This window comes from Phytophthora sojae (assembly GCF_000149755.1).
Source record: "Phytophthora sojae unplaced genomic scaffold PHYSOscaffold_3, whole genome shotgun sequence".
Lineage (NCBI taxonomy): Eukaryota > Oomycota > Peronosporomycetes > Peronosporales > Peronosporaceae > Phytophthora > Phytophthora sojae.
The window spans coordinates 8057137-8082039 of NW_009258117.1; the positions used below are offsets into that span (position 1 = coordinate 8057137).

The following is a 24903-nucleotide window of genomic DNA, read 5'->3' on the forward strand; positions in this document are numbered from 1 at the left end:
TTGAATCCATCCGTCTAGCCTACCGGGAGCAGATCCCAATGGCTTTCATGTCCCTCTCTATTCGGTGGGCACACACACACGTACGAGGATCAGCCCACAACCAAAACTCCCTTGCAGCCAAGTCAGTTAGAGTTACCTCACCGCTGTCATGAAGACCGTTGTGGCTCTGGTGGCGACTGCGTTGCTGTTGGCGTGTTCGTCCGTTGACGCGCTGGACCGCGAGAAGAGGCTGCGCGTGGTGAGCCCCGTGCACGCCAACGAGCGCGTGCTGGTGAGCGGCCAGGAGCAGCGCGAGAAGCGGCACGGACACTGCGTGGACGACGGCACGCGCGACCAGGAGCCCGTGTGCGCCTCGAACGGCAAGAAGTACCTCAACATGAATCGGTTCCTGTACAATCAGTGCCTCATCAAGGCCGAAGACGGAGAGGACATCACCATCGTGGACGAAGATTTCTGCAGAGAGGCCATGCTCGAGGACCTCGAGAGCGAAGGGCTCATCCCGCTCAGGAGTAGCAGCAGCCCGTAAGTAGTGATGCACGCGTAGATTTCTCACTAATAATGTTATCCAAACTCGAATGTTTACTAGCAAGGGGGGAGGTGGTTGCGTTGCAAGACGATCAGTCGTCGGTCTTCGCCTCCGATGGCGTTCCAAAGTTTGCGCGGCGTTTTGTCCTTGGGTGGCACTGGTGCTTGGTGCTTGCAATACAGCAACGGCGCGTCTGCAGCCCCGACGCCAAGACCGAGCGTCGGTGGGTTGTCTGGAGATTTCTGACGTTCGTCCGAGGTGTTGGCGTGGATTTCACGAGACGAACGACGTTTAGTGAGCGGATTTCGGGGGCTTGGACCGAGAGTTTGGAGCACCAACGGGGACGAAGGCAACTGAGATCTCTTCCTCCGGTACGAAGCCCCGCGTTGGGAAGTGCGCATCAGCTTCTGGTACGCAGGCAACGGCCTGGGGATGGCAAGCAACACGTCAATTCCAAGGCCCTACAGCAGCAATCCGTGATCAAGCGCAGCACGTACAGAATTTTATCTCGCCAATCTTCCTCCAGTTGGTCGGTGGCTGGGTCGCTCAGCTTGTGGAGATCCGCTGGCTTGGAAGTCAATTGGATGAAACACCACCAAGATATGAGGTTATGGTGAATGCAGCGAGAAAGAAAGGATATCTCGGGTCTTACCTGGCGTTCAGAGCTGTTGTTGCTGCTGAAGCTGCCAACCCGACTGGAAGGAATCGTCCCCGACGAGCTGTAGGTACGCAGCACCGGTGGGCGCAAGTGACTTGCAGCCTCGATCGGTCGTTGGATGACGTGAGCCAGGAGCTGCTTCGCCGATGACTCGGGATCTGGAGGCCTCGATGACACGCAGAGATTCTGCTGAGGCGGCAAAGCCGAGCTTTCACTTACCGCATCTTCAGCTGGTGGAGTGTCCTGCCCTGAAGATGCCGCTTTGAGCGAGGATGGTACGCTTAGAGAGCCTTGAGACAACATTTCCAGAACTTCAGTCTTCGTGTCGTGTGGGTTCGCACGAATCCGGTGCCGTGGCGCAGGCTTTGGCATCTTGTCGGGCAGCACGTCGCGCCTTGAAATTAAGAACGTTCCTTTCGACAGCCCAGCGAGCAAGTCACCATCCGCGTTGAGAAAGCAGAGGCTCGTGACCGCAGTCGCCAGCGTCACTTGGCGGAGGAGAACTCGCTGCTGGTCCCAGACTTTGACGATGGCGTCGACACTCGCGGTCAGGACCAGATATTTTTCGTCAAGAAAGTCACCGGCACTGACGGTTGTGCTGTGGTGGTCGTCTACTCCAGTGAAGGCTTCGACACTGGCTGCCTGGTACCCCACGGCGTGCAAAGTGATGCGGCCATCGTCGTAGCCACTGAGAATGATCTCGGACAGCGGCGACAGAGCGAAGACGGTCGGCGACTGGCCCAGCTCCAGCACGTGACGCAATGCAAACTGCGGTTGAAGGCTCCACAGATGAACCCGACCAGCACCATCCAGACTTACCAATAATGGGGATGACACACTTGCGCTGATGTCCACGATAGGAGCGTCGTGTGCATCGATAGTCAACGTCCCCTCACGCCCCCCGCGCAGGCCTGTGTGCCAGAAGAGGAGCTGACCCAGATCGTTGCCGCACGCCACCCATTCCCACTCGGATTGAGCCAGTGCGTTGCGTCTCCGAAGAGGAGGCACCGGGGGTGGAGGAGCAGCAGCAGCGGCGGCGCCACCAGGACCGAACTGCGACTGGCGCCGTTGTCGTGGCGTTGGACGATTGAGCCATGTCGATGGCGCTGCGTTGAAAAGTGGTGGAAAGGGGCACACGCAGATACATCGCAGGGCTGTTTTGCTATTGCTGCCACCCCGTGTACTTGCTGCTGAGGTCGCGACGTTCTCGTCCGAAGAAATTGTGTCAGTGCTGGCGTTGTTGTTCCCTTTGAGAAGACTTCGGGACTTGTTTCCGTCTAGTTCACCTGCACCCGCTGCCTTTTGCAGTGCCGACGTCGGGCTGAGATCAATCACGCGCTCGATGCTGCTCGTTGTTGCTTCGGCTGCTTCGTGCGTGTCGATTTCAGTGTCCGGTTCTGCTGACTCTCCCTCCTGTATCGTACTTCGCTTCCGCCGACGCGGAGCTGCGTTCACGATGAGCAACTTCTGGTTGCTGAGTAGCAGGAACAAGTGCTGAGATACCGGGTGAAGAGCGAACGCCACGAGGTCCAGCGCTTGCTCGTCCGGGATCCAGGAGAAACTCGGAGCTTCGCTCGCCATGCGGCCTGCGAACACGCGCAGTGTTTTGTCCATGCAAACCACCACTACGAGCTGCTGCGTCTTCGCTGCAACGGGTGAACGCGCGTCTTCGCTCTCCTCTTTCTCGTCTTCGGAGCCGGAGCTTTCGTCGTCATTGTCTTCATTCGACTCGTCTCCGACCCGCTCTCCACTTGGACTCGCTGTCAGGGATTTCTTCGCAGTTCGTGGACTTTGTGCGCTCTTGATGGGGAAGACTACGCGCTGCAAGATGCTCACGGGTACATGGCAAGGCTGGTGCTCCTTCAGAATGGACTGGATGTCGTAGATCTTGATGGTGTTGCGCAGCTGACAGCAGAATCGACCAGCCAGCTCGACGTCCGTCGTGCGGGGTGCTGAGCCCACCGCTTGGGGTAAGCTTGGTGGAGGGAGCAACTGCAACGCGTGCACTCCGTGGCCGACGTTGAGACGGTGAGCTTGACGACGCGCCTCAAGATCCCACAGCCGTACAGACCCGTCAAGCGAGCTCGAGATCACCAGGCGTGACGTCGCGTGCTCGGTGAGACTTGTGATTGCCTGGGTGTGGTCCTTGAAAGTGTGGACGATCGAGATCGGGTGGTGAGAGAGCACGACGATGACACCGCTGCTGGTGCCGCACACGAGGTACTTGGCGCGCTCTTGAACCACGAAGGCGGTCATGGTGCCGTGTTCTCCGGGGAACAGGTCATCCCAGCGCTCAAGATGCGCCCCGTCCGCCGTACTGAAGACGTCGATCCACTGCCGGGTCTGCGCGTACAGCCGCGTGCTCTCCGGACCTAGCTGCATGCTCTCGACCCAGCCCGCGCGCTCGACTGAAGTCCTTGAAGACTTTTGCGGCTTATTCTGTCTGGAGCTGGAGACGACAGCGCCGTGAAAGAACTTGGGCAGCGAAGTGAACTCGTAGTGGGCGTTGAGCGCTCCTTCCGGCATGCCCGAGGGCTTCGGCTTGATCTGCCACGCTGCGCAGCCGTCAACGCCGCCGGTGAGCAGTCGGTTGTGCTGGCCGTCGAAGACCATGCTGAGGACTGTGCCTCTCCCCGTGAACAGCGCCGCGAGCTCGTTCAGGTTCGGGTCGTACAGCCGAAGTGCCCCGTCAAGGGCGGAGGCCGCGAAGAGCTGGCGAGCGTCGATGTAGGCGATGGCCTGGATGAAGCGCGACGTCCGAACCGGCAGATTCACTTGGCGTAGCTGGCCCCCGGGGGCTCGCCAAAGCCGCATGCATGATTCGTCCACCGACACGAACGTGTCCTGATGCCGGTTGTAGCACACTGCGCCCAGAGCCGAGTTGTGGCCTGTGAACTCGAACTCGTCTCGGATCACTGCGCTTTGGAACATTCTTGGTTGACTGAAGCTTTTTGAGGACGGCCGTGACGCAGGAGACTAAAACTGCCCGAGTTTAATTTAGGAAGGTGGAAGTGATCCGTCTATTATGTCGCTTACTGAAAGGGGTCAAATGGATATGAGTTCCGATGGATACCTAAGTACTGTAGATGCACGTGTGGGCCCTCTTGGTTAGCAGTATCGCCTGCCATGCGTTAAACGTTGTGGTAGACCCTTGTCGACTTCGCTTCACTTGCGCCTGAACGAGATTGTCGAAGAAAATGTTGTGCAGGATACAACTGCAAGTTACACACTGAAAGCACACCAAGTGTTGTTGGATGCAGGCCACCATTGTTGTGTGCCCACACTAGCCTCGGTCGTAGAGGTCGTCCGGTGCAAGCAGTGCAGCGCACTTTAGTCGAGAACCACTACTGTAGTCGTATTTGCGATTAGCGAAGTATTCTTGCTCACCGCGGGACTTTACCCGCCTTTCAATTCGGTGCACCTTGATCTCGCGTGCTTCCATCCGTTCAAGAACCGCTCAGGAGCTCCACCAACACTTGGTACTGTGCCATGCTTGAGCTATCCGCGTCGACTAGCGCCGTCCTAAAGCTGACTAAAGGTTAATTGAGATGGCACCGGCACCGGCGGATAGCATCTGCGTCTCGAGCAGAGTCGCGTGCGCTGAGTGTTCACCAGCTGCGGGCGACTCGGAGCTGAAATGACACCAGACTGGGTGACTAGGATCATGACCGATCCACCGATCCCGGAAGATTAAAGGTGGACGCTCTGGTGGTCTTTCGGTGGTGCAGGCACACCGAGAAGGGTGCCCTCGCATAACCTTCAGCGTGTTTTCGAGCGGGTTCTCTAGCCTCATTTCCAATTCTACAGCCTCCTCCCAACATCCAACCAGCCTCCACTCCAACAATGATCAAGGTCTTCTCCGTCGCCGCTTCCGCCGCTGTGTTTGCCGTCGCTACCGCTTCGGCTGCCTCCGTCCCCGACGGCACGTGGCCCACCAGCCAGGGCGACGTCTACTGCACGGAGCCCTACACCGTCGCTGCCGGAGAAACCTTCGACGGCGGCCTCAAGACCTACCAGCGCTCCGATATCACGTGTGAAGGCCAGGACGAGAGCGGCTCGTCGACCGCCGTGTTCCTCGTCGAAGCCGGCGGTACCCTCAAGAACGTCATCATCGGCGCCGACCAAATGGAGGGCGTCCACTGCGACGACCACGACTGCACCATTGAGAACGTGTGGTGGGACGACGTGTGCGAGGACGCGCTGAGCATTAAGGGCGGCTCTGCGTCGAGCGTGTCGACGGTTACGGGCGGCGGCGCTCGCAACGCGGACGACAAGGTCATCCAGCACAACGGCCTCGGCACGGTGAAGGTCGACGGGTTCTACGCCGACACGTTCGGCAAGTTGTACCGGTCGTGCGGCACGTGCGACAACGTCCCTCGCAAGGTGTCCGTCTCCAACGTGCTGGCGGTCAACCCGAGCGTGAGCCTCGTTACGGTGAACGAGAACTACGGCGACGAGGCCACGCTCAGCAACATCTACATCAAGTCGAGCGGTAGCAGCTACACTGTCTGCGCGTGGTCGCAGGGCAACGCGAACGGCGAGCCGACAGAGCTGGGCAACGGCCCGAAGGCCCCTCTCTGCCAGTACTCGAAGAGCGACTTCCACGTGAACGGAGCCGTGTCGTCGGTCAAGGGAGCGGCGTCCAACTAGACGGCGACGTCCAACTCGACCTCGTCCGGCGCCACTATTACCCCTACCCCAGCCACAGGCGATGGCAGCGGTTCCAGTCCCACACAGGCGTCGAATGGCTCGACAACCAAGAAGACGTCGCCTGTGACAGGCCACTGTCACACAGGCGCCACCGCGTGTGCGCGGTGACCAATCAGAGCCCACTATAGGTTCAATGGCTGGGACGGTCTCGAGTGCCGAGACCGTCTCGGCACTTAATATCAGAGTTCAATTTGCCTACTCGTAACGGGCTGCAGTTAGCCCGTTACACCTGGTAGCACTTCGCTAATCCGTCCAACACCCAAGATCGCGATGAACATGAACGACACGTCGATGCCTGACGCGCCCCGGACGACTGCCACTTCACTGGAGCACGCCAGCTTTCCTCACCTGTCGGCAATCGAGTGGGAGGCGCTACACCGCCTCGCAGCGGTGTCTGGTGACGCTGTGATCAAGACACTACTGACGGCGGGAACCGAGGAGCAACAACGCCTGGCCGTCCAGGAGTTCATGGCGCGTGAACTCGCTGACCTCCGTCAGCGAGTGTCGACTCCCACGCAGACCAAGAACAAGTCCGACATCGTGAAGCTCGATGTCTCCACGTACAGCGCTGAAGGCGAGGGCCGCCTTCACCTGAACCGCTGGTTCTGCGAGGTGGACATCGCGATCGAAGTTCGGCAGCTGTCTACCGAGCTCGCGCGCACGCGCTTTCTCCTGTCCAAGCTGGCGGGGAAGGCGAAGGAGTGGGCGCTCGGCAAGCTCGTGGCCGACGCTTCCTGCTTCCCGACCATGGTATCGATGAAGGCGGACTTGCGGCTCGCGTCCGAGCCGCCCCAAGATGAAAGCGTTCAGCGCTCCGCCTTGCTGGCGTTGAATGTCCATGCTTGAGTACATCCAGCGCGCACGACACCTTGTGTCGTGCATCACGACGCATCCCGTAGACATGGCGACCCAAGTCCACGTCTTCATCTCCGGCATGAGCGCTGGCTACCAGCGCTTCTACCTGACCCGGAAGACCCCACCGACACTCGAAGAGGCCTTCGCCGTTGCGCTCCGTGAAGACTACAGTGTGACGGCGTCGCAGGCTTTCGATGTCTCTCGGGCTCTGGTGCCCGAGCCGGAGCCGATGGAGGGGGATGCGATTCAACAGCCGGTGGACGTCGGGTGCCGCCGTCATCAGCAAGGCCGCCAACGGCCTCGTCAACGCGCAGTCCCCGCCCGATGCGCTGCTACCGCTGTGGGAAACCTGGACATCGCGCGGCTATTTGCCGCGCTCCGGCGCCGATGCAGGCGAACGTCACGGTCACGAACGACGTCGCAGCTCCAATAAACGGCAACAACCAGTAGGTGCGGGGCACCCTACTGGTCGTGGAAGGAGCGATGGTTCTCTGGTGCCATAACCTCCTCCAAGCCCTCCCGCGCTTCATGCACAACTCTTTACCACCACCTCCGGCAGTGACACGAGGCTAATTGTGCTCAGCCTCCACGTGGACGGCGCGACGCGCCCTCTTCGCGCGCTGCTGGACTCGGGCGCGATGAACAACTTCGTTCGCGCCGAGAGCTTGTCGGTGTTACCGGCGGACATGAACATTCGCGACGGGCCTGGCGACATGATCGTGAAGTACGCTGATGGGAAGCCGCGGCGCTAGGCGACCTTCGCGTACGAGTTCGACGGGTTCCGCAGTTCCGAGGAGTTCTTGGTGATCGAGCTGAGCGGCTCGTTCGACTGTGTCTTCGGCAGCCCGTGGCTCGCCCGCTACCAGCCTGAGATCAACTGGCTGACTGGCACAGTCCGCCCCTGTGAATGCAGTATTGGCGTTCCTGTGCGGAACGCCTAACCAGTGGCCGCATGTTGCCGTCATGGACCCCCACTCCATGACCCATGCTGCGCACGAAGCGAGCGATGACCCTTCGTGCGGTGTGCGAACTCGCAACCTGCGCCGGTCCCGAGCAGGAGCCTCAGGACGTGTCTGACGTGGTCGAGCATGGGTTCCCACGTCCCGATGAGCAGCGGTTCTCGGAAGCAGACAATGACGTGGTCGAGCCACGTCAGGACGAGCAGCGGCTCTCCAACATTGAAGAGCGAGAATATGTGGTTGAGCGTGGCCTCCCACACGCGGTCGAGCCTGGGTTCCCGCGAGTGGTCGAGCGGGAGCTCCCTGAAGAAGAAGATGTGACGTGGTGTACCGCCACCACGGGCTTCCGTCCTCCATCGTATCGGATCGCGACCCTCGCTTTACGTCTTCTTTCTGGCGAGAGCTTTTCCAGTTGCTGGGGACGCGGTTGTGTATGTCCACCGCGTCGCATCCGGAGACAGACGGCCAAACTGAGCGCGCCAACCGTGTTGTTGAAGACGTACTACGCAGCTTCGCTACGTCGTTCAAGTCGTGGAGCACCTTCCTGTCCCTGGTCGAATTCGCCCTCAACAACGCTGTCCACGCATCGACCGGTCTGTCTCCGATCTTCGTCAACTTCGGCCGCCATCCTCGCGTTCCAGCGCTCCTTGGTGTGGAGTGCTCTGAGACTCCGGCTGGTCGCGCTGCTGAAGACGCGGGCGATCCCGCGTCACTCGTTCCGGATGAAGACGTTGCTGTAGACCCCGACCCAGGCCAAGCTGAGCGTCGTGGCCCCGTACCCGACGCTGTCTCCGCGTTGTTACATATCGTCACCACTCGTCGAGGCTCTAACGCTCCAGTAGTCGGAGTGCGCACACGTGCCGCCACGCGGGCGGCACACGAGAGACCACGCGCCAACCCCGAACGAGCTTCGCGCACACGTGCCGCTAGGAGGGCGGCACCTTCGGACATCGCAGCTTGGACTTCGCGCACGCTGATTGACCCGATGCCACGTCGGGCCGTCGAGTATCAAGGCGCGCAATAAGGCGGCGACACCTACCGCGCCGGTTCCTGCCAACTTCGACCCGCTCCCAGCGCCGCAGCCCCAAGACACTGCGGCTGTCCGCGACTTCCTGCAGAAACCTGAGTCGGTTGTGCGTTATGTGCGCGACACCATCGCGGCGGCGGTGGACCGGCAAAAGGAATATGCCGATCGACGAGGGCGACGACATCTGGAGACGTTCGCCGTGGATGATCGGGTACTGCTCTCTACGACGGGCATGTCGCCAAGTTTGGTGACGAACTTGGGCGCGAACAAGCTCGCGCCCCGATTTATTGGACCTTTTAAAGTGACGAAGGTACTCGGCGACGCCTACACGCTGCAGCTCTCTACGGCACTCCGGCTGCACCCTACGTTCTACGTTGGCCGACTGCGACGATACCATCCCGCCGCCATTCCCGGTGGCGCCGATGATCATGCCCAAGTCGATCAAGTCGCTGCGCCATCGCAGCGTCAGCCCGAGGTTCGCGCATCTGTATTCCAGCGCGACGGTCCTGCTCCCCTAGTGGACGCTGCTGGGAACCAGCGTCACATTGTCGAAACCATTCTCAACCACGACGACCACCGAGATTCACCGCAGCGCGCACGCATGGATCGCGGCACTCGTCGCCGCGATAGAGAGATACCTTCGCACCGCCGGTATCTGGTTCGATGGCTTGGCCCGATGGACGACAGCTGGGAGCCACGCGAGGTCCTACTCGCAGATGTCCCCGACTGCGTGGCAGCGTACGAGAAGTCGCTTGCAGAGGTCGCGGCGGCGAGCCGTGCCTAACTCAACGAGAGCCTCGCAAGAGCGGACAGCCCAGCGGTGATACTCGACTTCAGTCGACGGACGACCTTCGGTGTTCCAGGATTCGCGGCGACCTGACCCACGGTGGAGTCACGGTGCGACGAACTCGCTTCATGCCATACCAGCGCCGGACCAGCTGCACCAAGATCGCTCCGTTGAAGCCCACGCTGCTGCTGCGGTCGCGCAGCAGCTGGCCCTTGATGACGTCCGAGACACTGCTGCGCTGCTTCACTCACTTCGCGCGCGCTGTCGGCCCGCGCCTGCCAAGTAGCGTCACGTCCGCCTCGCGAAGCTCTGCAGTTCCTTTCTAGAGTTTAGATATGTGTATGTTCCCATCTTGAGTAGGGGGTAGTGTGACAGGCCACTGTCACACAGGCGCCACCCCGTGTGCGCGGTGGCCAATCAGAGCCCACTATAGGTTTAATGGCTGGGACGGTCTCGAGTGCCGAGACCGTCTCGGCACTTAATATCAGAGTTCAATTTGCCTACTACTTCCTCTGCTTGTGGAAGCACGTAACGGGCTGCTGTTAGCCCGTTACATCGCCGCCCGACAGCACGACCAGCGCCTCTGCTACCGGGTCGCTCCGAGGAGACGCGGGGGCGGGGCGTGTGCACGCCCAGCCGATTGAGGAGACGAGCGCGCCGTCCACAGAGACCTCCAAGTCGAGTGGCAACAAGGGTAGCAAGAGCAGCTCCAGTGCGACCGGCGGTGATAGCAAGAAGAGTTCGGATGGCAAGACCAACAGCGGCAACGATAACAAGGACACTCAGTAGGGTGAAGGTGACAAGAACAAAGACAAAGGTGGCGACAACAAAGACCAGAACGGTGACTACTATCCACACCGCGGCTCTAACTCATGCACACATACTAATGTACAAACTACAGCTGCATCACACAAGAGTCTTGGGTGATGCGCGTCTTGGGCCAAGACGCGATCCTTGGTGGGTGCGCCAGACGCACTGAGTTGTCACCGTTCTGGTCTTTGTTGTCGCCACCTTTGTCTTTGTTCTTGTCACCTTCACCCTACTGAGTGTCCTTGTTATCGTTGCCGCTGTTGGTGTTGCCATCCGAACTCTTCTTGCTATCACCGCCGGTCGCACTGGAGCTGCTCTTGCTACCCTTGTTGCCACTCGACTTGGAGGTCTCTGTGGACGGCGCGCTCGTCTCCTCAATCGGCTGGGCGTGCACACGCCCCGCCCCCGCGTCTCCTCGGAGCGACCCGGTAGCAGAGGCGCTGGTCGTGCTGTCGGGCGGCGACGTCTACTTGGTTGTCGAGCCATGCGACGCCTGTGTGGGACTGGAACCGTTGCCATCGCCCGTGGCTGGGGTAGGGGTAATAGTGGCGCCGGACGAGGTCGAGTTGGACGTCGCCGTCTAGTTGGACGCCGCTCCCTTGACCGACGACACGGCTCCGTTCACGTGGAAGTCGCTCTTCGAGTACTGGCAGAGAGGGGCCTTCGGGCCGTTGCCCAGCTCTGTCGGCTCGCCGTTCGCGTTGCCCTGCGACCACGCGCAGACAGTGTAGCTGCTACCGCTCGACTTGATGTAGATGTTGCTGAGCGTGGCCTCGTCGCCGTAGTTCTCGTTCACCGTAACGAGGCTCACGCTCGGGTTGACCGCCAGCACGTTGGAGACGGACACCTTGCGAGGGACGTTGTCGCACGTGCCGCACGACCGGTACAACTTGCCGAACGTGTCGGCGTAGAACCCGTCGACCTTCACCGTGCCGAGGCCGTTGTGCTGGATGACCTTGTCGTCCGCGTTGCGAGCGCCGCCGCCCGTAACCGTCGACACGCTCGACGCAGAGCCGCCCTTAATGCTCAGCGCGTCCTCGCACACGTCGTCCCACCACACGTTCTCAATGGTGCAGTCGTGGTCGTCGCAGTGGACGCCCTCCATTTGGTCGGCGCCGATGATGACGTTCTTGAGGGTGCCGCCAGCCTCCACGAAGAACACGGCCGTGTTGGACGCGCTCTCAGTATGGCCCTCGCATCGGATGTCCGAGCGCTCGTACGTCTCGAGTCCTCCGTCAAAGACCTCGCCAGCCGTCACTATATAAGGCTGCGTGTACTGCACGTTGCCGGTGCTGGTGGGTCACGTGCCGTCCGGCACGGCTGCAGCCGAGGCGGCGGTGGCAGCAGCAGTAGCGATGGCGACAATAGTAGCAACGATCTTGGCCATGTTGGAATGAATAGACAGAAGTAGCTGGGTCGGATGCGTTTACTGGTTGTGGGGCAAATGGGAGAATTAAGTGAGTTGAGCGCTCGACCAACCGCCAACGCTGCTGTGCACTCCAAAATTCGTCGCTAGTCGGACACAAGGAAGACACGAGGTTGATCGGAGTTGGGCAGCCGGCCACGCTAGGCGGTTTCTTCGCGAACCGTTGGTGTGTTGGTGGTTCAGTATTCACTCCGTTCGTACTTCATGAAGCGCTAATGGAGTCCAAATGGCGAGCCCGCTCGATTTTCAAACCGTTCCACGTGCTGCGGCAGAAAAGGTAAGCGCCCTCACGTTGAATGAGGCCAAGTGTTTACATGTACACGTACTTGCCAGATGTGTGGTTGTTCTCAGGAAAAGCGTGCTTGCGTCTCTCGATCGACAATACATGCCCGCGCATGGCCCTCCAAGGTCAACTACCGTATTTCGTGTGCTCCACCTGCTGCATTTTTCGTCAGCCGCTCGGACATGTCGGTGGTAATACAGATCCACTACGATTCGAGCATGCCAGAGGCAATGAAATGGTTGCGGATCCAATTGTTAATGTCACTGCGAATTGTCGAATCAACTATATCAGGGTGGCAGATCATGCGGTCTTTTCCTGAGTTCATCCAGGCATTGGAGGATTGGGGGCGTTAACGAATTTCATTGAGTTAATGAGCCAATTTCCTCCGCTTGTCCGCTTACCAACTTTGGGGCCAATGGACTTCATTATCCGTAATGGTTGAGCTCGGACTCAGCTCCGAATGTAGTGCGGGAGCTGGGCCCTAGAACCTACTATACTATAGACCTATGGGTGGGTGGTGGGTTTTTAGCACTCTTTGTCGGACATGGAGAGAATAGAACTGCCGAGCCTGAGGGGCCGTTCTTGTCGGGGGGTTCAGGCTGTTGGTTGCTCGCGCCTCGGAAACCACTATTCTCGTCTTTGCCGCGAATGTACCTTTCCTCCGCTGTCCGCTTACCAACTTTGGGGCCGATGGACTTCATTATCCGTAATGGTTGAGCTCGGACTCAGCTCCGAATGTAGTGCGGGAGCTGTGCCCCCAATGAAGGTCGAGCGTGGCCATTACGGTAAGGTCGAGACGGCCTGAGAACAGCGAATCATGTTGGACGTCAAGCTGGCCACAGACTCGCTGCATATGCGAGTGTAGATCTTGAATGTGTCGGACACCCACCGGCCGTGAAACTGGATGGTGAGGGCATCGACACCAGCCCGATACATGTGTGTGGCTCCGCCCGAGCGAAGTGAGTGTGTGCTGAACTTGGAAGGGTCCTGACCAATTGAGACCGCCGCTGTGCGGATTGCGTTGGCTACTCCACTGGCGGATACCTCGCCGAGGCGGCCGTCTCCGTTCTCGTAGACTGCAATTGGCACATAACTGGGTCATGATCCATGGACCTTGAGCATCAACAGAGCGCCTAAAACAGGGCACAGATACTTGTGTCCGGAGCGCCGCAGCATTCGTAGAAAAGGAGACCCTCGCTGGTTCGGTTTTGAGCCTCTCAGTCTCACGTGGACTGAAGCTGCTTGGATGGGGTCCAAGGTCGGCACGTCGCCGGTGTCGAGCACCGCTACATCGAGCGCCCGGATTGCAACATTATCCGCGTCGGGACTGGCTGGAGACGCCATCCCGGGACTCGATGCCCGTGGTCGGATGACTTCTTCCAAGCGATTCAGCGTCTTCAGATCTTGAATCTCTTCGGGGCTGTGCGCGTTGCGGCCTCCTTGACGCTGCAGAGCTTGTCCAGCCCGCATGTCGGTACTCGCCTTCCAGTCTCGTCGAACGTGGAAGAGTTCGTGGCGCGGCCATGCCTGGAATGCGTTTCGCGTCTTTTGTCGCAGCAGCTTCAGCCCCGGGGACTTGCAGTCCATCTCTTCCCGCATCTGCCTCATGACAAGGTTGGAGTCTCCGCATACGACGAGTCGGGTGACGTCGTCGAGCTCCTCTTGAAGAGAACATCCGAGCAGCAGCCCGCGGTATTCCGCCTCGTTGACCGTGAGGTCCGTCGCATATCCCGACGCGGCGCGCACGATCTCCCAGTTCGGCAGCTGCCAAATGACGGCACTGTATGCTCCGCCTTCTCGCTTCGCCTTGGCCGATCCGTCAAAGCTCACGACGTGCAAGACCTCGTCGCGCGCCACGTCGGGGACTGGAATGACTACAATCCTGGACGCCCGTCTCCGTGGGGCGATCTCTTCTAGCGCCGAATCGACGAAGGCTCGGGGGGGGGGGGGGGGGGGGTAATGCTCGCGGCCAGCGCGCCGAGGAGTTCTTCTTCTCCCTTCAAGGATCGGCAGATTTCCAACTTCCACGGCGAGAGGATCGCGGCCCACTGTGACAGTCGCCCCTGTAGTCCTTTGGACCGGAACATATGCATAGACGGAAACAGGTCGCTCGTCTCGTACTGGTTTCCAAGCCAGCGAGCGTCCTAGTTTAACATCTTCTCGGCGGCCGGCGGCAGCATTCCCGCGTGTTTATTCGGGTCAAACCACTGGCGCAATTGGTTGAAGAACTCCTCCATCGGGCATTCTCCGGCTTCGTGCACGTCACTGCAGGCCTTGCACACCCTCAAGCATCGCTCCGTCGGGTGCTGGCCACCACACTTCTGACACGTCAACAACTTCCAGCAGTCTCCTTCGACATGGCGACGTGAACCACAGTGGCGGCACCGCGGGCGGTCGCGTCCCGAGTCGTCGGGATCGAAGTTGCGACGCGCCGGCTCTCCCGGCGGGGCCTGTCCCGCGACGAACAACTTGGCGCGTTCTTCGTCCGCCTCGTCTTGGTCGTACTGGCGATCGTCGCTGTCGCGACTTTCACGTTCCGAGTCGTACTCGTCCGACGCAACGTGAATCGCATGCACGGCGCGCGCCGGCTGAGTCGGCGGGGTCGGCGCCATTTTGGCGGAACTTGTTCGAGCCGAAGAGAGTGTTTTTCTGGTGAGCCAATCCACGTTGTCGGGCACACAGCTTCTTCTCCAGCGCCTCGGAGTCGGCGATCTCCATCAGCGTGAGACGCGAGGCGAGTTCGGCCTCCTGCGTGTTCAGCGTCCGGATGAAATGCTCGACGTGTTCGCGCTTCTCTTCAGTCGTGCCCTCGGCGTATGGGATGTTGGCCCTCAAGCCCGCGACGTTGAGCCGGTACAAGTAATCCAGAGGGGTCTCGTCGGGGCGCTGAGCTGCATGGTAGCAGCGACTGGCCATTGACACGCCCTTGCCGCAGTACTGCACCCGGAATTGCTCCATCAGCTCGGTCCATGATTTCTTGACCTTCCTGGGCAACTGGAGATACCATTGGCGCGCAGGGCCGCTCATTAGATCGCTGAACTGCCCGCACACTTCTTCGCCCGTCATCCCGTCGCGCCGCGCGGCGGACTTCAGACGGTTGAACCACAGTCTGGCTTTCTCTTCGCTGGCGTCCCGTCCCGAGAACTCTTTCAGCTCGGAAGATGCTGAGCGGCGTACGTGGGCGAGGGCTACGCCGCCGGCTGTCGCCGTCGAGACGGCGGCCGTGGTTCTTGGTACTCCGATGTCCAAGTCGAACAGGTCATCGGGGTCCTCGTCCGCGTCGCGTCGAGTTCTGGACCTCGTCGAAGAACGCGAACTGACCGACTCCATGGCGATATCCGCTACCTCCTGGGGGTGAGCCACCGTGGGTGTGGGATTCGCGGGCTCCTTCGGCCCCGTCGGAATTGCGGCCGTGTTGGCGCGCGGGGTGTTCATCACTGTCGTCTGCATCAGCTTGATGATAGATTCTCTCAAGGCCTTGGGAAGCACCTCCTCGGCGGGTTTCGTCACCTCTGTGCGTGTGGGCGCCGCGGATAGCTGCACGACGCGCGGTGGCCGGTTCATGGGCATGCGCTTGGGCGATTCGAAACTGCTGTCGGAGTCCACGCTCGATTAGTATCGAGGTGGAGGCGAGGGCGTGGTCGTCGAAGTCTGGGCTGGACCCGCCGAGGGGCTCGGCGCGTCTTGTCCCGTCGCGGAACTCGTCGCGTCTTGTTTGACGGGTCCGGCGAGAATCGTCAAGGGCTTCTGCACGACGCGAATCGCACGTAACCAAGATTTGAGGTCCCAATCGCACAGCCTCTCCATCTCGAAAGCCCCCAGCATGAACCCCGAGTCACGCAGCATCTGGAAGAGAGTCGGCGCGGCGTGGGCAACGCTGGTGAGACTATCGCAGTCCGGCGCCACGAAGGGGCCTGTGAAGTTGCTCATCAGCATGGGCTTGAGGAAGACTAAGATTGGGTCTTGTTCTAGCAGACGGAAGGGCTCCGTGCGCGCCACGATGTACCGTACCTCCTCGACGGTGTACTGACGTCCCGTGTCCTTGCCTTGCGGCTTGGACAGCGACTCCTCCGCCGAGTTCGGCGCGCGCAGCTTCTTTTTCTTCCTCTTGGGCGGCTTGCGCTTCGTGGCTGCCTTGGCGGTGGGTTGTTGTTGGTCGTCGGCCTTTGCAGGCTTCCGACCGGTAGGACCGCGACTTGCGTCACGGCCCTTCGCGGCTCCCTCGTCGGGAGCCGCATCGGGAACGGCAACCTGTTCTTCGTAGCCCTCCTGGTCGTCGCTGGCCCCGTGGCCTGTCGTGAAGGTTCCCTCAGAGCTCCACGACGCGACAGGTCTCTCACTGTGCTCTCTTGCGGTCGACGACCTTCCAGCCGACTGCGCATCTGCCTCCGATGCCTCTTAGGTCGTTGGCCCGTCATTCGAAGTAGTACTCCCGGGTCGCGGCACCATTGTGGAGTAGCGCCCTCGCAGAAATCTCGCGAATGCGATCTCGCACAAACTCGGCGCGTCTGGATAGCGGTCGCGCCGAGCGAATTATTCCCGGTTGTTGGAGTAGCGTATCTTCGAAATACAGGCCCAAGTCTTCGCAGGCTTCGGAGTTGGGTGGTTCTTGTGTTGACGCTTGTTCCTTGTCGTAGGGCGTCGAGCCTTGGGCGTGCGGCGTGATCGGGCCGGCGTTTCCTTGGCGTTCCCGTCGGGCGTGCGGCGCTATCAGGCCGGCGTTTCCTGGGGCTTGTGTGGCGTTATCGGGCCAACACGGGGTCTTGTGCACGGCGGTTATCAGGCCAGTGCGGTTCTTCACCTAGGCAGCGCGTTATCGGGCGCCCACCTAAACGGTATACGTTTAACGTGCCTTTGTTCCAGCACGGGTCTGTGGGGGGTGAGCACCCGAAGCAGCAAACGACGGGGGGCCGCGATATCGAGGCGGCTCTACTTGCCGGCGCTTGGTGGTTCCCCTGGAACCTCGGAGAAGACGGGAGGTCTTTGTGGTTCAGAGAAATTTCGGGACTGAGTCCTTACCCTATCCTATGTCCTTGCTACTGGCTACTCTGTAGTACTGCTTGCTAAGCCTACCGCTCTGGGCCTATCCCTACTTCTGTCGGGCTTGCACTGCCGTCCTTCAACCTGGTTTGCGTGGCGCAATCAAGATCTTACCTCGGCGCGTCTTGCTCGGCGCGTTTTGCTCGGCGGGGTTTAGGGTCGGCGCGTTTTGCAGAACCGGGTGCGCTGGTCGACCCGTCGGATGATTACGCGTCGCACTGGATTCTGGCACCGTGTCTCACGGCCCATCACCCACGCCGACTTTCCCGTCGAGCTCGGCCCTGCGTCGCGCCCATCAATCCGCGTCGCTTCCATCAGCCGCGTCGAAGTCCATCACTCGCGTCCCGGCGCCTTCTTCCTCCGGCGCCCGGCGCGCCCACTTCTTCCGCGGGGTACTACACCACAGTAGCATACTTCCAGCAAGTATAATCACCACTGGGTACGCAAGCGAAGTTCAATGTTCCACGGAATCCGAACAGATCTTGTCTGGTCGGCTTGGTCGGTCGGAAATAACTTGGACTTTGTATACTGGGTCTTCACATCTGGGATGGTATCTTGGTATCTCCATCCGAGATTCATGATTATCTCCAAACGGGATCACACTCCACTTGGGCTTCACATCCGGGATGTCTTGGACAGCTTCACGGCTTCTGGGTCTTCACTCGATCCGGTCGGGCTCCTCTTGCGTTGTACAGTGCACCAAGAGCAGGTGGCCTCCAGTCGGAGGCACTTCTACGCTCCCTTGGGCTTTGCCTCTCGTTCGGTACTTGGTTCCATCCGGGGTGTGTTCTTGGGGACATCTCCATCTGGGGTCATCAAACCTTGTACACTACCAACGCGAGTCCGACCGGGATCTGCTTTTCCCATACGCCACGTGTCGCTGCCTCCCTTTCCCATAGTGAGCCTCTGAGTCAATCAATCACAGGCGCGGCTCGGGGAATCCTCGAAAATCTCCAATCCCATCGTGTCACAACACTGCTGCGATTTCACTGTAGCATAGTGACGTAGCCACTGACTGACTGTCGGTCCTGCTGGTCATTTGCATAATTAGCGTCGCCGTAGGCTTCCAGCCGCAGCAGCTCCACCTCTGCTGAACCAGTGACCTTCATTTTAAGCCCAAAATTCTTCGTAGCTTCCAGGTATCTCAGGACGCGTTTCGCCTGCGCAAAGTGATTGGCACCGTAGTTGGACATGTACTACCCCAGTCTGCAAACCACGTGCGCGATGTCAGGTCTCGAGCCTGCAACGAGATACTGCAGGGCATCAATTATTTCTCGATAGGGCAGCGTGTTCATCTGAGTGGCGTCAACTCGTTCTTGTTCAATGTCGCTTGTGCCGCCTCAGGTGTTACTACGCCACAACAGTCCTTCATGTGAAATCGCCGCAGCAGCTCCTCGATATAAGCTGCTTGGCTGAAGAACACGGTGCTCAGCTCTCTGTCGATCACAACTTCAACTCCTAGCAAGTACTTCACTGGTCCGAGCGCGACAAGCTCAAAGCTCGTGGCCAGTTGCGATGCGACGGCTTCACATCGCTGACTTGTGCCCATGAGAAGCAGGTCATCTACATACACTGTCAGTAGCATGACGATCTCCCCCTGCTCATGAAGAGCGTAGTGACCGTGATCACTTTCAAGTCGAACGAAGCCAAGTACCACGAGATGACGGTGCAGAGTTTTGTTCCACGCGTGCGGTGCTTGCTTATAGCCGTACAAAGACATCAAGACTTGATTAACCAGCCGATTTTGGTGTTACCTGGTGCTCCGCTACCCTCAGGCAATTCCATAAAGACGACTTCAGATAGTGTGCCATGTAGGAAAGCAGTTTTGACGTCATACCGCAAAATCATCCAGTCTCGTTGAACAGCGTAGTACACCGCAGCGCGAATCGTGTCGAACCGAATTACAGGAGTAAAGGTCTCATTGAAATTGACCCCATAGCGCTGCTTAAACCCGGGTATAACGAGCTTAGCCTTGAAACGCTTGACAAAGCCTTGCTCATCCTTTTTTCACCGCAAACACTCAGCGATTGGTGATGACTGCAGCTTTTCCAGCAGAGTTCCTATCCGCTACGATCCACACTCCATGACGCCGCAGCGACTCCAGTTCTTCGACCATTGCAGCTCTCCAGTATGCTGCATACAGTGAGCGCATCGCCATTCGGTACGTCCTAGGAATAGGAACATCGCGTGCATGCAGCCGAGAAGTATCATGAGGGTCCAAAGAATACATCGGTACTTGCGGTTTTCGCCTGGTCTTGCTCGGAGCTACAAAATTGAGCTCGAAGCCGTTGAACCTTGTGTTGCACTTCCGTTTGCGGCCAAACCGAGATACTTGATGGCGCGCAACGGTATCATGTTCGCCGGGGGTTGAACCAGAAGCTGCGGTAGGCTCATCGCCGCGCTGCGTCACAGTAATGGGCTCGTTCCTTGGCAATTGCTCAGTGACTGGCTGCATCGCTGCCACAGTAGAGCTGCTTACACATGGTTCAAGAGGGCCTGGTCGCACTAACTCGCTTTCCTTCACCGAATCGAGCCGCACAACGTCTTCAATCTGCATTTGCATCGGAACAAGAGGAGCAAGGGCTGATAACGGATGATCGCCGTGACTGTACGCGTTCGCCAGCAGCTTCTCGATATATTACCGGTCAACAGTGTAGTCTTCAGCCCAGACTAGATTCCCACCTCGGTGAGTTGAAACTCCCCCTGACTCCAAGTCGAGAACCTTGTAGCCGTTGGTGCTGGGCGAGTATCCCACGAGTAGCAGTACCCGTTCTTGAAGACACCTTCTCCTTCTTCTTCCTTGAGCCGCTCGCAATATGATAGTAGCAGAGCGAGCCCCATGTCCGGAGCCACGATACATCTGGGCGACCACCTGACAGCAGCTCATGCGGCGTGCGACCTTGAAGGACTCGTGTCGCTGTCACATTTAGGGTGTAAACCACGTGCAGGGCAGCTTCTCCCCACAGGCTGTCAGGCAAGTTGGTCATGTGCAGAAGCGATCGTAGTATCGGGAGAACAATGCCATTTGCACGTTCAACGATCCTATTTTCTTGAGGCGTGTATCCATGGGTTGTAGTGATTGCAATGCCATGTAGACTGCCGAACTCGCGAAGGTTGGTGTTGTCGAACTCGCCTCCTTGGTCTGAATGAATTTCCTCGACTCGCCAGTGCCTAGCACGATCCTTAATGTGCAGGCGGTTGAAAAGAGCAATGCTGTGAGGCTTTGACTCGCTCTTCTGCTTCAGGAGGAACAGCCACTTGTAGCGCGAGTACTCGTCGACCACGAGCAGGAAGGCAGTGAATCCATCGACAGTTGACTCGTTGACCGTACACACATCAACTTGAAATCGCTGAAGCGGCTTTTTCGCTCGGTGCCGCCGCTCCTTGTATGACATGCGCACTGTCTTACCCTCGATGTATGGCAGACAAGTGTGATCTTCGTTCACCTTCGTCTCTGGCTTCATTCCGCGAACAGCCTGATGCTTAACCATATCCAGAATTGTTTCTGTACTATCATGAGCAAACCGCTTGTGCCACACCGCCATTGCTTGCTTCGCTCGCTTGTTGTTGGGCCTCAGAATTGCATTGCAAATGACTTCACACCGCTGCCGCCGAGGTCGCACCGACCAGATCCGGTAAATACCATCAACCTTCTCGAACTTGAGGGGCACAGTAGGCTTCGTCATGAAGCAAGCCGACTGGTCGTGCGCCATGGACAGGAAGTAGTTGAGCCGCGACTGCATATGTAATCGAGCGAAATGAGGTTGGCAACTGCGCCGGGGACGTAGTACACGCCTGGTAGAATTCGCTGCTCGCGTTGTCCCGTGCGGTCATTAACCACGAACAGCTCTACCGATCCTATTTGATTCACATTCACCGAGCTCCCATTAGCACAGCGCATTACACGGCCGTCGCAAACGCTAGACACTTCGGTAAAACAGGAAAGGTCGGAGCAGTTATTGACTTGAGCTGTTCAGGCACCACTCCGTCCCTTCTCGTACCGAACAACCCGTCGGTGCCTCCATCGACACCATCAGCTCCAGGGACCCAGTCGCGTCTTGGTCTTGACGCCCTGCACTTCCGCCAGAACGAAATCGCCCACCACGACCGTTGTTGCGGTGGTCACTGCGGCGTCCACAGTGGTGCGATTGGCCGTTATTGCGAGGGTACTCTCGATACCAGTGACCCAGTTGATTGCGGATAGCACACGGTCGTCGATCCATGCCGCTCCGCAGAGACCGCCGATGACTTTGTTGGGCAGGGAATCGCCTTCCTGGCAGCCTGCCGCCCCGATTATCTTGTGGGCGAGTTGGGGAGTGGTCGTTGAGCAGTTGGAGAACTCGACTGCCGTCCTGGGCTAGTGCTGAGGGGTTTCCAGCCTGAAAGGTCGTGTGATTGGGCGACCCCTGAGGCCCGCGCATATTTTCTTCTTGTTCTCTTGCGAGGAGTCGCCCGCGCACCCTAGCACAGTTCGTTTCAGCCGAGCCGCAACTAGCTCGTTGCTGAGATCTGGAAAAACTTCCAGAGCGTTGGTGAGTAGTAGGCGGGCCAGCTCTGCATCCTCGAGTGCGAAGCCAAGCGTGACTTGGTCTTCTTGCAACTTCATCACAGCGTCCATGTAGGTGTCGACGCGCTCCCCGCGGGTCAGCTTGCGTGCGAACATAGCGCCCTTGATCAAAATGTCGTTCTTGGCTGCACTGCCAGCATTGTACTCCTTCTCAATTTCTTGAAATAGAAGTACAGGGTCGCAATTGACAAGTAGCCGCCTGTAGCGCCCAGCAAGGCGCGGTCCCAGCAAGCCTGCATTCGTCTCTTGCGCCTTCAAGCAGCGCGATTCCCAGCTCTGCTTCCGATGAGAGCTCCATGAGTCTTTCTTTACCGTTTCTTCAGTCACTAACGACCCGAGCTTTTGCACCTTGAGCTTCAGTTCTATCATCGTGCACCATAGTTCATAGTCGTCGACTCCTGTGAGCATAGGGACTTCGAGTTGTGCTGGGCCGACCGGCGGTCATAGTTGTGCTTGTTGCTCTTCTTCTTCTTCTTCTTCTTCTTCTTCTTCTTGCTGGAGCGCATACGCTTCTTCTCCCGCCCACCGTCCGAGCCGGACGAGTTGGAGCTCGTGCTGTCCGAGTCCCGCGAGCTGTTGCTCAAGCTGTCGTCACTCGAGAGCGAGTGCGATTGGTCCTCGTCTGGGGGACGGTTCGTCTTCCGAGTGCCAGTGGTGTCTGAGTTGGTATCCGCCGAGTCAGATTCGTGGCCAGAGCTGTCATCACCACTTGTACGTGCCGATGACCCACGGGTGCGAGGCATGGCCCTGTTTGGGTTCATAACCTGTCGGTTGATGGTCATGCTCATGTTGTAGGTAGTAGAGAAACACGAGATGGGGGGGGCAAAGTGCCTCCTGGGTCTTGGCTTGTGGTGCTTGAGAGGGAAGTGGCGGAACGGAAAGTGGGGCCGCATTCCTCTCACAAGTACCAAAGCTGCATTGGCCCAACATGTATTTTAGATGCATCCTTAAGGTCTTATCCAAACAACTGCGAGCATAAGAATAAGAGGAAGTCGCCGACACCCCGTCACCTCATCCCCATGGTGCAGCCACACCCTCGTTGGCTTCCGCGACTTCCGTTGAGGGGGAGGTGGTGACTTGGAACTGAGGAGGGCGGAACCCTGAGGAGGGCGGAACCAGCGCCGACATCAAATCCTTCAGGTTTTCACTCAAAAGCAGCTGGTTTCTTTTTGTCAAATGAAAGCGCGTATTTAATGGCTACATTTTTTTCTATTGGACAAAAGGAGCTAGCAGATTTCGATCGCGTGTAGGAGTAGGATACACCGCGTGTTTGTCGTTCGCTTTGACGATGTCCGCCCGGGACTTCCTCTCGCACAGGAATCCGCGGCGTACAGCTACAACGTAGCAACATTCAAACTCTGTTCGATAAAACATGGTGCAGCCGCACACATATTTTGTCCGGGTCGCCGGAAGATCTAACAACAACAAAAACTGTCAGCTTCGATTCGTCCAAGTGTGTGTCATTAGGATGATCTGAACTAATATCGGTAACAATGTACTTTGAACTTGTCTTGACAAGAACAGGATCAAGTAGTAGACCATTCTACACCACCAATTTGGTGGATCTCTGCGGGTCGCAATGTAGTCTCACATAAGACAAGCTTAAATCATCCCAGTCTTCGTAGATAAACGCCTAAGCTAGTGCAGCTAGCTTTTAGCCCTTTTTTTCGGAGAAGACGTACCACCAGGTGCAGCTGTTTTTGAGTCTCCGCTGAATGTATTCGTTCGCCACCGTTCCAAGGTTAGCATCATTAGCACCGATTCCTCATATTGATCGAAAGAATACAATGCTTGCTAATACACAATACGTTGTTCGTAGTAGTAGTCCGCTAATACACAATACGCTAGTAGTCACTGATGTTTGTGATAGAGCCCCATCCTCTGATAGCATCTGAGGGTCGTCCTTACTTTCGAGTACATTTCGAGAACGTTCGAGTAATGAGTAATGCGCTCGGACTTCCGAGTACATTTACTTCATTTAAACTCGTGCATTACATCAACTTGCAACAACTGGCTTCACTATAAAGACGTTGCTTGTTGGGATGACATTCATGAAAGCAAATAACGTGCTACCAGCCCTTTAGGGCAATTTTTATTTTGTTTTCTGCTAGGTAACGCTTAATTTCCCTAGTTGCTCGCTCACATCCTAATGCGTTACTTCCCCAGATACATTCATAGTGTGCATATCTTTGGTCTCGTTCAGGGTGGCGATGTCGTATGTAGCATCTTTCCTGATTCACAAATAAGACTTCTGTGAAATTACATGGAATTCAGTGAAGTGTACTCGCAATTAAATACTTCCTCTGGTTGGAAATGATCACCGGAAACAGACATTTTAACCAATAACTCCACCACTACGTGCTGTATAAAGCTGCGGATTAGACAAAAAGAAAGCCCTTGATCTCCGCTTTCCATAGCCACCGATTTCATCTCAAACGGGTTCCTGTAGCCCACGTCATTTTCATTTTACCGCTCCAAGTAGCAAGCCGATATCAAGAGGGCACCCGCCACAACTGCCGTACTTCGTTTAGAGTCGCGGAAACATGACGAAGGCCAACCTGGTGGACATGGAGCGCAGAGGCATCATCGACGAGCTCCTCAAGCTAAGTGACAATGGAGTTCTACCCCGCGGAGCCTTCGCCCGCGTCGGGGCCCATGTGAAGCGTGACCCGACCACCGTGAGCGCTATTTGGAAGCGCTACACGGCTGCAGTGGCGGCTGGTGTTCCTGGTGGTGAGTGGGCTAGCCGGATCAAGCAGAACGGCGGCAGGAAGCGTAAGAATCGAGATGAAGTGCGGACGAAGCTGGCGAGTGTTCCTGTGGAGGATAGGGCAGTTGAGAGGAGCGTTGCGGCTGCTCCAGGGCTCTCCCGGCACCTAGTACGACAAGCTGTGAAGGAAGGCATGGTATGGCGTCGTACGACGTGTATCAAGCCGGCGCTGACCCCCGAGAACAAGCTGGACCGTGTCGAACATGCGCTGTCGTTCATCGACGACAAGACGTTACACTTCGAGTCGATGCACAACGTGGTTCACGTCGATTAGAAGTGGTTCTACGCAGACCGCAACAGACGTTCCTACCTTGTATTTGATGGTGAAGAGATGCCTCCACGACCCTGGAAGAGCAAGCGCTTCATACCCAAGACCATGTTCCTGGCAGCACTCGCACGCCCTCGGTAAGTCTCTATATTTATATAATTTTATACTGTGGATAACCTTTGACACTGTGTATAAAATTTCTGTGTAGGTACGATCC

The 24903-nt window shown here is 57.9% G+C and overlaps 6 protein-coding genes across 6 annotated transcripts; 2 read left to right on the forward strand and 4 right to left on the reverse strand.

The window, feature by feature from the left end:
• Positions 1 to 148: 148 nt before the first annotated feature.
• On the forward strand, positions 149 to 526 carry PHYSODRAFT_251391 (hypothetical protein; the record flags this gene model as incomplete). The annotated part of the gene is made up of 1 exon (XM_009526322.1): positions 149 to 526. The coding sequence occupies one exon, from the start codon at positions 149 to 151 to the stop codon at positions 524 to 526; it is 378 nt and encodes a 125-aa protein (XP_009524617.1).
• Positions 527 to 817: 291 nt separating this feature from the next.
• Positions 818 to 4115, reverse strand: PHYSODRAFT_299465 (hypothetical protein; the record flags this gene model as incomplete). The annotated part of the gene is made up of 2 exons (XM_009526323.1): positions 818 to 952; positions 1179 to 4115. The coding sequence occupies 2 exons, from the start codon at positions 4113 to 4115 to the stop codon at positions 818 to 820; spliced, it is 3072 nt and encodes a 1023-aa protein (XP_009524618.1).
• A 912-nt stretch (positions 4116 to 5027) lies between these two features.
• PHYSODRAFT_329793 (hypothetical protein) lies at positions 5028 to 5834 on the forward strand (the record flags this gene model as incomplete). The annotated part of the gene is made up of 1 exon (XM_009526324.1): positions 5028 to 5834. One exon carries the CDS (start codon positions 5028 to 5030, stop codon positions 5832 to 5834), a length of 807 nt encoding a protein of 268 aa, XP_009524619.1.
• Positions 5835 to 10912: 5078 nt separating this feature from the next.
• Positions 10913 to 11632, reverse strand: PHYSODRAFT_489711 (hypothetical protein; the record flags this gene model as incomplete). The annotated part of the gene is made up of 1 exon (XM_009526325.1): positions 10913 to 11632. A coding segment is annotated over one exon (720 nt), but the record flags the coding sequence as incomplete, so codon positions are not given.
• A 9858-nt stretch (positions 11633 to 21490) lies between these two features.
• Positions 21491 to 22017, reverse strand: PHYSODRAFT_439026 (hypothetical protein; the record flags this gene model as incomplete). The annotated part of the gene is made up of 2 exons (XM_009526326.1): positions 21491 to 21583; positions 21667 to 22017. Coding segments are annotated over 2 exons (444 nt in total), but the record flags the coding sequence as incomplete, so codon positions are not given.
• On the reverse strand, positions 22014 to 22436 carry PHYSODRAFT_251316 (hypothetical protein; the record flags this gene model as incomplete). Its single annotated transcript, XM_009526327.1, has 1 exon — positions 22014 to 22436. One exon carries the CDS (start codon positions 22434 to 22436, stop codon positions 22014 to 22016), a length of 423 nt encoding a protein of 140 aa, XP_009524622.1.
• Positions 22437 to 24903: the final 2467 nt, after the last annotated feature.